Source organism: Lagenorhynchus albirostris, chromosome 4 (genome assembly GCF_949774975.1).
Source record: "Lagenorhynchus albirostris chromosome 4, mLagAlb1.1, whole genome shotgun sequence".
In the NCBI taxonomy this organism is placed as follows: Eukaryota; Metazoa; Chordata; class Mammalia; order Artiodactyla; family Delphinidae; genus Lagenorhynchus; species Lagenorhynchus albirostris.
Window position 1 is genome coordinate 48,895,215 of NC_083098.1, and position 13,421 is coordinate 48,908,635.

Sequence of the window (13,421 nt, forward strand, 5' to 3'; positions counted from 1 at the left end):
AATGGCCGACATTCAGAGTGTAGGATCCAGAGCAGGCACATGGTAAAAAAAAAAACTCTCTTTCCTCCCGGCCCCTCCAACCCAACCCTCATGCCCATACAAAAAACACTACTTAAAAATTCTCCCCAAAATATTTTTATACAATAGGGACACAACAAATAATTTCAGTTTAAGGCAGAAACTGATTTATGAATGCATCACAGGAGCATATCATTAATATTATTCTAATGTTTTAGGGTAGCCTCAGATGATCTCAGAAAGGGGGAGAAAATGACTATGATGGCTCACCAGTCCTCTTCTTGGATCTTCATCAATGAGAGGACATTCATTACCAGGTAACTGTACACCTGTATTATATGTTATTCTAGTTATCAGTTGTTTGTGGATTACACCTTTTGTGTATTACACATTTTGTCATTCTAAGCTTCAATTTTTTTTTTTTTTTTTTTTGCGGTACGGGGGCCTCTCACTGTTGTGGCCTCTCCCGTTGCGGAGCACAGGCTCCGGACGCGCAGGCTCAGCAGCCATGGCTCACGGGCCCAGCCGCTCTGCGGCATGTGGGATCTTCCCGGACTGGGGCACGAACCCGTGTCCCCTGCATCGGCAGGTGGACTCTCAACCACTGCGCCACCAGGGAAGCCCCCTAAGCTTCATTTTGAAAGCTTTAACTGTATTGGAAAAACTTGGAAAATGGCATCATTACATTTTCTAATTTTTCTCATCTGCTATGAAGAGACCCCAGTGAATTAAAAGTTATAAAAAATTATGAGGGCTTTGTAAAATATTTCAGAAAATATGATATAAAGAGTGCCTAAATTTGGGTCTTCCATAGGTGTTATAATAAAGTCTAAATGTGTATCAATAAAAAAAGCATGATGTATGACCCACAAGATCAATGATATGAATCATCAGTTGAGACACTGAATTAGAAATTGAATAAATACGTTCCTGAAGACTGAAAAGCCATAGCCTATCATGGAACAATCACTCATATTTCATAAATAGTGGTCTAATCTCACCAAAAGCTAAATTTCTATTTTAATAGTTGTCACAGTTCTCAGGAACAGCATTAAGTAAAGGATCCAGGCTCCTCATAAATAATATATCCAAAGAATTAGCCTATGGGCCTAAACCAGGCTTTCCTGGCCTCCCTCCATTGCTCCTCAGGACATACTTCATTTTTACTGTTTCCCTCTTGATGTTAGATTATGCAATAGATGGTCAGCAGCTATGGCTATTTTCTTATACGCAGCAGATAGCATCTTATGCTAGTTTAGGAATAATAGAGCAGGGATTTGAAAACTGTAAGAGTAAAGATAAGAGACGAACCTGGCTGAGCTAGAGCAGAAGCTGAAAAGGGAAAAGACACAAAGGTAAGAAAAAAAACAAGTCGCCCTGGAATGTGATCCATGTCTTTCTTACAGGGAAGAGAAACAAAGCCAAATAAATGACAGAGGAAAGTCATATAAATGATGCAGGATTGCACAATAGGAAAGCAAAAGGAATAAATATGGTCAAAAATGGAATTAAAGCCACAGCTGGAGGATAAGCATGAAATATAAGAGGCGGGAAGAAGGCAGGAAGTAAAAGATAAAGGAGTTACTTATTCATTCCTCAGATACTTATAAACTGCTTCCTAAAAGCAGTTTATACTCCTGTGGACCCTGAGCGTTCAGTAATGAATGAAACAAAACCCTTACCCTCATGGGGTTGCCTCCTAAAAGAGGGATACAGTCAAAATGTAGGATAAATGTAAAACAAGATGCACTATTAGGTGCTGAAAGATATGAAGAATAAAAATAAAGCTGGAAGGGGAGTAATGATTGCGGGGGGTAGAGAGCAGTGAGTTATGATTTCATATAAGATGGCCAAGGAAGGCCTCAGGAAGGAGGTAGCAGTAGGGAAAAGCCTGAAGGAGGGAAGCGAGTGAGCTGTGTGGGTATCTGGCTGGGAGCCTCCCAGGTCCCCTTCCAGGAAAGGGGACACCAAGTTCACAGCCCTGAGGCAGGCACACACCTGTAAGGGTGCAGGAACCTGGTATGGGAAAGTGAAATAGGGAGGACAGTAGGAGAAGGTGAGGTCAGAGACAGAATGGGACCAGAGAATATGTAAGGCCTCATAGGCCACTGAGACTTCGTCTTTCCCACTTACAAGATGAGAAATCATTGAAGATTATTGAGTACACGAGTGACTGAATCTGTCTGGCTGCTGCTTTAAGAACAGACTGAAGAGGACACAAGGATAGAAGCAGAGAAACTATCAAGGAGCGGATAGTCCAGAGTAGAGATGATGGTGGCTTGGACCAAGGTGGCAGGGGTGGAGGTGGGGAAAAATGCTCAGATTCTGGGTATATTTTGAAGGAAGAAACAATAGGATTTCCTGAAAGATTAGATGTGGGTATGAGAGAAAGAGAAAGATTAAGGATGATTCCAAGGATTTGGGTCAGGAAGAATGGAGTGAATACTTTCTGACATTATAAAGACTACAGGAGGAGCAGGTTTGGGGTAGAAGATCGGGAGTTCAGTCCCAGACAAGTTACATTTGAGACTGACTAATGTCACCAAGGGAATAAGTGTGATAGAGAAGATTCAAGATCCAGGGTTAGAAAAGAGTGAAAGGAAAAGTAGGAAACAACAAGGCGAGCAGTAGTACATTGGATGGAAAGTGGGCAGAAGGAATGTGGACACTGAACAGAGAGGAGGGGCAGTGATAGAGTGGGCAAGTATAGAAAACACCGCTTGGGGATGTCAAGGTAGCTAAAGTGTTGCTGGGGATACAAGGAGAAGAGGGAAGTTGAGAAAATGGGAAATTGAAATGAAAGGCAGAAATTAATTTTTAAAATAAGTGCAGATGACTGATAATGAAAGTCAGAGAAAGTAACATCCATATGAAACCAAAGGGAAGAGAGATAGAAAGATCATAGAGAGAAGTAAGAGATGGACATGGTAACAGGATGGACATTGTTGAGAGGACCTGAAAGATGACGGTTTGGGAAGAGAAAATGATGAAAAAAGCATGTGAGTGATCTGCAGGGGAAGCAGGAGGCAAATGAGATTCAGGATAGAGGGATGATGGAGAAGATGGGAGAGACTGTGAAGAAAAGGGAAGACGCTCACGAGAGAGTGACAGAAAGGGCAGAACAGGGTAAGAGCCCAGCACAGCCCCAAGAAGGTCCCCCTACCACAGTGCCTCCCCCCAGAGAAAATTACAGAAACATTGAACAAAGGTGTCTCCAAAGACAGTAGCCCTGGGTCTACACCAGTGTTCCTTTTTGCGTAAATGCCTTCTGTGCAGTGTAAGTTTAACCAGCCAGGAATACAAATTTACCACACTGGGAGGGAAGTTTCGAGAAGAAACCGTACACGGCATAAGAGAAGAATGTACAAACCCTTGTACGTATTTTCCTGTTATTCAACTCTGCTTGACGCAGGTCAGCCCATGGAATCCTGATTCTCACCTCCCACCAGCCCCGCCCTCAGTGCATTGCTAAACTACTCCTGGGGCCACCTCTCAGTCGGAGGTTGCAATCTTTTCTTTTTCATCTACTTCAGCTACACAGCTGCTCTTCACCTCTTGGATTCCTGAGAAAGCAAGGTCCTTTCTCACCAAAACCTTTAGATTTACCCTTATGATCAGATTAAAAGGCACCCTAAGCAGGCACCGCATGATCCAAGTAGCAATTCACAGTCCCCTTCTGCACTCATGGGCATCTCCATGACCTCTCTTCCCCTATAAAACCTCAAGACAAAGGTCAGAGAGAAGTCCCAGTGCCCTCCCTAACTCATGTCTGCTCCAAGGGGTGGTCCTGTCCTTCCCCATCCTGCTATTGGTTCACATGTGTTTCTCTTTATTCTCAGGCCTTGAATCCTCTGTTTCTCTAGAACAGCTTTCTTCCACCTTCATGAAGCTCTTTGTTCTGTTCTTAATTGATTTATGTCGATCTCATTTGTAGCCATGAGCAGCTGATGGTAACTTCTCGTCCTGGACACCACATTCCTTTTATTCATCTGTGTAATCACAGTATGAAAATCAAGAATTTTCACTGAAATAAACATCTATTCCATACACCGGTGATTACCAGGTCAACTTTCGTTTCCTTTGTAATATTTTATAGTTTCCCAATCTCAGTTTCTCACTTTTCCCATGAAATCCTCCCTGAACTGCAGTAAGATTTTAATTAGCCTGTTAATTACTTGTGTATTTGTTCTTTTCAAATATTTACTTCCTAATTATGAAAGTATGATTATTTTATAAATTATTGTATTTTATATATTTATATTATAAAAGCTGAGAAAATATAGAAACATGTAGATTGAAAGAATAAAGTTATCCATAATCTTACTACTCAGAAAATGTACTATTTAATTTTGTCATATTACCCATATTCTAAGGATTTTATTTTATATAGTTGAGATCATTCTATATCTTGTTTTACACACCTGGCATTATATTACAAATATTTCCCCATACTATTAAAATAATCTTCCTAAAGATGATTTTAATGATACTATATCACTCAACAATATAGAAATGTCATAATATAATTTCTTTAATTTTGACCTTCAAGATGGCTCCAACATTTTGAATATACAAGGACTAGTTCACAGAAGTGTAATTACTGAATCAAAGTATACAAGTAAATCTAATGTTATTGTTACAAATTAGCTTTCTAAAATAGTTTGATGAGCTGTCTCTCCCACCAACAGCTTAAGGCTTCTTGCCTTGTCTTTACTGCCTCATAACAGATGCCTGGTTTCCCAAGGTAGAATGTAAGCCCCTTGAAGGTAAGACCTAAGTATCTTTTGCATCCTCTTTCCCAAGGTGAGGTACCTGGATGGCCTTGATACATGAGATGATTTTAGGTTAAACATAAATAATTGGTTTTTATTTGAACACTCTTGGAAAGCATTAGAAAAATATAACTAGCACATGAAATCTTTGATTTCACAAACATTATTTCTCAGGACAGATAAAAGCTTGCTTAGTAACCAAGTTACTAAGTAACTTGGTTGGGTTTCTGTCACTCACAGCCATGGGTCCTATAACTAATGAAAACACCCATCCTGAACTACATGCTATCAGAACACTCTCACTTTCTAACGTATTATATTTATTTATTTTATTCCCCAAATAAGACTGAAAATTTAAGGGGAGAGGGTAATGTTTCATATATAATTCCGCAAATATTAATGCAATAAGTAATACATAATTGTTGAATAAATATATAAAAAGAGGAACATCAACTAGAAAAATATTAAGTGATAACAGATTATACTTGGAGTTAGCCAAACTCATAAAAGCAGTACATGAATAATTAGTTTTGAACAGCATATCCATAGCCCTCAGCCAGACTGTATCAATCACTTTCCCACAAAATAGCCTTGAAGCCAGCATTTTGTAATTTTTTAATCGCTGAAAATATTTTTATACATACATTCTAATCATTTAGAATATAAGAAGAGAAAGAAAATGAACAAAATTTGAGAACCTATGTGCATTCCCATTTTATAACTGGCCTACAATGAAATATGTTAAAATGAAACCACATATTCTGGGGGAGGCTATTTCCAAAGTGTCTGCATTTCTAGTGACCCTTATTTTGTGTCATATTTTGAACTGACTGAATTGGGCACTTGCAGTTTATCTTCTATACCACAGATACACTTTCAGACCCTAGTATCCATGTATTATTGGTATTCCAGGTGGTAAAGTAAAATAATATAGCATTTACGCAAACACTGGACTTGAAGATAGCATTCCTCAAAATGTGGTCCAGGGGCCACCTGCCTTCCGATCAAGATGCTTATTAACAGTGCAGATGCTGCGCTCCCCCTCAGAGCTAATCAGGTGATTCTGAAGTATTACTGGAGTCTAGAAACTACTGCTCAGAGGAGGAAAGGCTTAAAGTTTGAGAATTTCTGCCCACCTGAAATAAACAAAATTTCTGGAACTCAGGGAAATCTTTACAAAATAGTCACCAAAAATTATAATGATACCATTGACTACCTATGATATCCAGTTTGTCATTAACCTCTCCATTCTTTTTTTTTTTTTTTTTTTTTTTTGCGGTACGTGGGCCTCTCACTGCTGTGGCCTCTCCTGTTGCGGAGCACAGGCTCCGGACGCACAGGCTCAGCGGCCATGGCTCACGGGCCCAGCCGCTCCGCGGCATGTGGGATCTTCCCGGACCGGGCCACGAACCCGTGTCCCCTGCATCGGCAGGCGGACTCTCAACCACTGCGCCACCAGGGAAGCCCTCTATTCTTCATTTATTCACTTAAGTAGTTTTTCAGCTCCCATTCTGTGACAAGCGTTGTTCTGGCAAGACAAAAATCACCAACTTATTTGCGATATTTATTTTCATGCACAGAAATACATGAAAATGCTGCAAATTAATAGGAAAATAGACCTTCCTTAATGAAAATTTTGCTTTCAGCAAACATATGATCCATGAAATAAGAGATATTGATTTAATATCACAGTAAGCAATATAACATTTATGTCTTACTCCTGGATAAGAATTTTCTGAGTTTAGAAACTTCCCTGACTGAAGGGTGTTGGCATAAGTTAACTCCATGCTCAAATGATTAAGATTCCAGTTGCTCTTTCCTTGCCTGGGGTTGTCACTGCTTTGTTGCTTCACGTGGTAAATATTCTAAGTGAGCTGATTATTAAAAAAAAAAAAAAAGTGGTTCCCTATGGTTGCTTTCAAAGTGCTTTCACTTCAGGTCTTAGGCTAAAATCAGGGCATTTTAGGGGTGAGTAAATGCCAATCCTGAATTTGAAAAAAGAGTTCAAATCCAGTTCTAGAATGTAGATCAGATTTCACTCTCGGAACTTGTTAGATTTTTTTATTCTCCTACTTAGGAACCTAATACAAACCCTTGCAGGCTGCAGCTCTTCCAACAGTGGCCACAAGGCCCATGTGCATTCCTGTCCTTACTAACTAACTCTAATTAGCATGATGTAATAAATTTGAGCAGAAAGTGCATCACTCCAAACAGTTCCTTTTGCCAAGCATGTTGGCCGGTACCCTTTGCTGAAACAAAGAAAGCAGCCACCTGCACCTCTGAGCACAAACTCAGCACAAAGAGCCAGTGTTCCAGGGGCTGCGTACTACCTGGCAGGCAGAACCAGAGGGCAGTGTTTGCCCAGGTCCCATGGCCTGGGTCTTCTCTGGATCAAAGGAACTGGCGCAAACACTGCAAGCCTCAGCATGCCCTGCAGGTAGGTGTATAAAGACAGGGCCACACTCTTCTGAAGACCTTTGGACTGTTGTCTTTAATAAAGGATAAGGGAGTCCTCCCTGACATATTTTGATAGGAGTCAGGATTTTAAAATAAGCCAGGGCAAAAAGTTTGAGACATGTGTAGGACCATCTCCTTTAAAAATGAGGAACCTTGGGCTTCCCTGGTGGCGCAGTGGTTGAGAGTCCGCCTGCCGATGCAGGGGACGCGGGTTCGTGCCCCGGTCCGGGAAGATCCCACATGCCGCGGAGCGGCTGGGCCCGTGAGCCATGGCCGCTGAGCCTGCGCGTCCGGAGCCTGTGCTCCGCAACGGGAGAGGCCACAAGAGTGAGAGGCCCGCGTATCGCTAAAAAAACAAACAAACAAACAAAAAAACCAATGAGGAATCTTTTTCTATGTGGGAGTTTTCCTTTTAAATTTATGTAAACATTCCCATTATTCATGTCTGGTGACCTAGTAAAAATTCATTTTTATTGTGAGAAATTGGATATCACAATTTTACATAAAGGTCAGTAATATCACCCCCAGACTAGTGAAAAGGGTCATTAAGCTTTATGTCAGATATTTTTCAATGAATATATATTGTTAACAGTCATTGAGCATACCAATATGACTGCTATTCACAATAAAATGTATCTACTCCACATTTACCTATTTTATCACTTTAGTCCATTAAAAAACAACAAGATCATCTGTCTGCCCAATACACACTGAAAATGTTTCAATAGAAAGTCTGATGAGGTCAAAATTCAAAGACTCCAGAAATAGATGACACAGAGTTTACTTGAATTTCTGGTCCTGTTAGCTATGCTGGTAAAAGATCTTTCCCCTCTAAATGTTGCTCAGCATTCAGTTTCCTATTTTACTCCCTAAACAATTGCTGAGAGCACACCATTAGTCAGACGCTGACTAGAAGCTGGGGTAGCAATTTTGAGCCAAAACAGACAAGAGCCCTACTCTCATGGAGGCTGGAGTCTGAAGCCACTAATCTCCAACTTGAGCCTTTATCAGAATCTCTGGAGGGCTTGGTAAAATAAAGATTGCTGGGCCCCTTTCCCAGAGTTTCTGATTCAGCAGTTCTGGAGTAGAGTGAGCACTTGCACATGTAAGTTCCCAGGTGGTACAGATGCTACTGCTCTGGAAATCACAGTGAGACCACAGCTCTAAAAGCCTGGTAACAAAATGAGGTCAGTGTTCAGAAGGAAAAGAACCAAGTTCTACAAGAAAATAAGGATCTAGCCTAAGCAGGGAAGTCCAGAGATCTGAAGGTGACGCAAGCTAACAAGGTTAAGAGAGTCAGCAGGAGAGCACTCCTGACACAGGGAGCCAGCCTGACATCTTCACGGCCAGAGGGAGCACAGAGTTCCAGCCAGTGAAAGTTCCCAGAATTGTTGAGGTGCAGGACACAGGAAAAAGCATCTCTGGGGCTTCTCTGGTGGTGCAGTGGTTGAGAATCTGTCTGCTAATCCAGGGGACACGGGTTTGAGCCCTGGTCTGGGAGGATCCCACATGCCGCAGAGCAACTAGGCCCGTGAGCCATGGCCGCTGAGCCTGCGTGTCTGGGGCCTGTGCTCCGCAACAAGAGAGGCCGCGATGGTGAGAGGCCCGTGCACCGCGATGAAGAGTGGCCCCCACTTGCCACAGCTAGAGAAAGCCCTCGCACAGAAACGAAGACCCAACACAGCAAAAATAAATAAATAAATTACTAAACTCCTACCCCCAACATCTTCTTAAAAAAAAAAAAAAAAAGCATCTCTGTAAAAGAGGCTAAAGAGGAAGAGAGACCAAGCAGGACTTTACCTGCTGTGATAAGGATTTGGGGTTTTTATACCAAGAGCAGTAGAGAGACATTTAAGGATGTTAACCAAAGCAGATGATATGCTTATGTATGTTCTACATACTCTGGATAGAGTGTGAAGAGTAGATGGAGGATGCCCAGAATAGAAACAAGGAGGCCGCTTAATATATTTTTTCCAATGTAAAGAGAATCGGTGGTCAAAGTCATGGCGACATTACAGAAGAGCACCATAAAAGCCCTGTAAGGAAAGCCCTGGCTGTAGTTCACGCTCACATAGATGACTCCGAGGATCACTGACCACCTGCTGTGTTTCAGACACTCTAGTAACAATCCGGATGGTCCAAGTGGCTGAAAGCCATATCAGTCTGAAAGGCTTAACAGAATAGTTTCCCCATCTCAAGGGAACAAGGGGCATCAGACTGTGATGTCAAGGTAATCATCCTCAACCAGCACAAAATTTCCCAGCTGTTCATACACAAAGCGTGTTCTTTTACCATCAGCCTGCATCTGCTCCAATCATGACGCGTGTTGTGTGACACATCTGTGTTTACTTTTTAACTGGCTTTAAAAAAAAAAAATCTATAGGGCACGTATTAGAGAGACCTAAAAGTTTAAATCATGGAAAAATGAGAAGCAAGATCCTAAGGGAAGCTAGAAACCAACGTAATTGTTTCATTTCCTCATTTCTACACCCAGCCCCACAGCAAGTCCCATCAACTCCACCTCCAATATACAACCACTTCTCACCATCTAGTCCAAGCCACCACTATCTCTTGCCTGGACAACTATTACTGCCTCCTAATTGGGCTGCCAGCTTCCATTCCCTGTCCCCGTAATCCATCCTCCCCGAGCAGCCAGAACGTCTCTTTACAATGTCGTCACGGCGTCCTGCTTAAACCCTCCAAAGCTTCCTATTGCAGACTCCTTACCATAAGAAGTCTCTCTAAGGTCCAATGCGATCTGGCCTGGAGAACTTTTAGAACCTCATCTTGAGCCATTCTTCCCTTGTTTTTCTCCTTTAAACATGTCAAGCTTAGTGCCGCACACAAGATGTGGCACCGGCATCTCTTGCTCAGGACACTTTCTTCGACTCTGCACAGGGCTATAGCTCCTTCCCATTATTCAGGTGTCGGTTTAATATTTCAGGCCTCCTGATCACATTCTCTAAAATGCCCTCTTTCATCTGCTGCATCACAGGATGATGTTTCATTGTTATTATGGCACTTACCCCTATGTAAAATCAACATATTTCTTTATTTGCTCTTTTGTTTTGTTTTTTTTTTCTATCTTCTTCCTCCAGAAAGCAACTCCCATCACTGCACGGGCCCCATTGGTTTTAAATATTGCAGTCTCCCCAGCATCTATTACATTGTCTATTACACAGTAATCCCTCAATAAACTTTTGTTGATGATGAGTGAGTATGGGAGTATTAGCATCAAGGAACTAAATCAGGACTTTAGTATTTTGGCTTGACATATGTTACCCTTAAATACTGTTTCATACCTAGTGGCAAGGTGATTATATCAGGGCTTCTCTCCATTTTAACATACATGCAAATTTCCTGGGGATCTCGGTTAAAATACAGATTCTGATTTCTAACAAGATGCCTCCCAAGTACTCAGACAATATTTGGATAGGAGTCACCCTTGAATCCCGTGATAGAACAATGACCTCCTAAAGATGTCTACTTCCTAATCCCCTGAACCTGTAAATATTTTACATTACGTCACAAAAGGGAATTAAGGTTGCAGATGGAATTAAGGATGCTAATCCATTAGCATCCCTTAAATTTGGGAGATTATCCAGATGGGCCCAATGTTATCATAAGGGTCCTTATGTGGGAGGGTAGGAGAACTATGTGAAAAGATTCCATGTCAGAGTGATGGAGTGGGAAGGATTGTATAGCCAATGATGGCTTTGAAGATGGAAAAGGGAGCCGGAGGCCAAAGAATGTGGGTAGACTGTGGAAAGTGGAGAAAGCAAGGAAATGTATTCTCCCCTAGAGCCTTCAGAAGAAGTACAGCCTTGCTGATACCTTGGTTATAGCCAGTGAGACCTGTAGAACTGTAAGATAAATGTTTATGTTGTTTAAAGCCACTAGGTTTGTAGTAATTTGTTACAGCAGCAATAGGAAACTAGAACAAACCTCCTCCCAAAGAATGTCTGCAAGGACAGTGTTCTCTGGCCTCTTACTTCAGTAACAGAGGAGGAAAGGGCAGAAGTGTTAGCAGGCTGGTTATATGTAACTATTTTAGTTTCAGTTGGAATGTCCGCCTGTTTCAACCTGCAACCTGCCAGTTGATAGACTTCCCTTCCCCTAAAAGAAGAATATCACCATGATTCTCAGCATCCTGAAATCTAAAAGATCTCAAAAGTGTGGTCTCTGGGACTTCCCTGGTGGCGCAGTGGTTGAGAGTCCGCCTGCCAGTGCGGGGGACGCGGGTTCGTGCCCCAGTCCGGGAAGATCCCACATGTCGCGGAGCGGCTGGGCCCATGAGCCTAGGCCGCTGAGCCTGCGCGTCCGGAGCCTGTGCTCTGCAACGGGAGAGGCCACGGCAGTGAGAGGCCCGCGTACCACAGAGAATTAAAAAAAAAAAAAAAATGTGGTCTCTGGACTAGCAGCACCAGAATCATCTGGGAACATGTTAAAAATGCAAATTCTCAGGACCCACACCAGACATAACTCAATAAGAAACTTTGGAGGTGCCCCTCATGATCTGTTTCAACAAGCCCTTCAGGTCGGGTTTTAGAACCATTTATCTAACATAGCACATCTACCACTGTGTTTCATATTGTCCACACATTCAGGGCACATAATTATTCTGTAGTTTTCAAACAGCTTTTTCTTGGGCACTAAATATTTCTTTGTTCTCTCCAAAACCATCAGCTACAACAAGAAACAGACTATTCCATCAAAGTGGAGGTAGTTTCAAGTCGCTACTTTGGATTAGAATAGAATACAAAAATCAGTACTAATTTGCAAATAGTGTCAGGGCTGCGAGCCAGAGACCATACTTCTCTGTGTTTCAGGCCAGAAAAGGAGATTGTAGAGCATAGACTTCCCTCATTCTTTCTTCCCTGTCCGCAAACTCCTTGGGCTGCCCTTAGGAAGTCAGCTGCACGTGATAATAGAAACCAAGTCTGATGCGGAAGCTGCTCATTGCAGCCGCCAACTGGAATAATAGACTGTGAATTTTTTAAAAATCTTTTTCATAAAAACCTTCAGAAACCAAACCATAGAGGGAAAGAGAGTAGATAAGTGTCTTCCTTTATCTGAGGTTGTTAGAAAACAAGCTAGTGTGTTAAAATATAAAATCTGATAGTTACGCTTATAAAGGAATTCTCTTCAAAATCAGATACCAGTTCTAAAGCACATTCCTGTCTTCTTCAGAAGCACGAGCATTTTAATAAACGATACAATCCTTCTTTGCCTCTCCCTTTTTAGACCCTCTTCCATGTCTTACCAACATCTAGTGACATTGTTCTGAGTAGCTACAGCTCCTCTCTTAAACAGTGGAGTTTTCATAATCAAGAAAACATTTGGGGGGGGGGGTTGTTTTCTATCAACCAACTAGCCAACAGTCACTTCAAATTTCTTTTTAATATTGTGAAATTATACCTTAATTTTTAATCCTTTTGCTTTTATCTGAGTTCTAGGTGTTAAGGACCTGAGAGAAGTTGATAGATGTATTCATTAATAGCTCCAGGGCCATTGTTTACAGGGGTAATCTTAAAAAGATGTATACCTCAGAAAATACAAAAGTCACAAAATGGCCAAAAGCAGCCAGAGGGTGGGAGGTGAGACAAGTCTAGTTATATTACCTTATTGATTAATTACTAATGGATTTCAGGAAACTCCCAGGGCCTTTTTATTATCAATTGTCAGCACTGACAGAGACTTAGGGTCTAGAATAGAACTGCTTGGAAGAAAAAGGTAAACCAATCACAGGCACCATCCTCCTAACCACCAGCAATAATTAATGATACTTGAGCAGAGTTGCTAAAGCTGTTGAAAACCCTTCCTTTTCAAAAAGGGCAGCCCTTTGAAGGAAGTCGGGAGAGTTCAACAAGTTCAGGGCTCCCTGATCATTTTAGGTTTTGCATTTTTGCTTCCATCGAGATAGCCCTTCCCTTCCCAGCTTCTCAGTATTCAAACTGTGGAACCCAATCCCTTCATTTGCAATGGAAATGAATAACCTACTTTGCTAACTGAAGAAAGTCTCTAAGCAAAGGTTGAAAAGCAGTCTTGTTTCCTCATCGTTTGAGCCAGGAGATGAGGCCAAAGACAAAAAGAAATGGAGCCGTAGCCACTTATGAAAGAGGGGCGGCAGGAGTTTGCAATTGTATTCCAGGATTCAAGTTGACAGTAACGAAG

General features: G+C 41.7%; 1 protein-coding gene across 2 annotated transcripts in view; it reads left to right on the forward strand.

Moving 5' to 3' along the window:
• The first annotated feature begins 243 nt into the window (after positions 1 to 243).
• The window catches only part of RASSF6 (Ras association domain family member 6), a 50,680-nt gene continuing 37,502 nt past the window's right edge, over positions 244 to 13,421 (forward strand). The window contains exon 1 of one of the 2 annotated variants that reach the window (XM_060147231.1): positions 244 to 335. In XM_060147231.1, coding sequence (XP_060003214.1) covers positions 271 to 335 — 65 coding nt within the window. In that variant the 5' untranslated portion in view covers positions 244 to 270. The remainder of the gene's footprint in view (positions 336 to 13,421) is intronic. The other variant, XM_060147230.1, reaches the window with a different exon arrangement.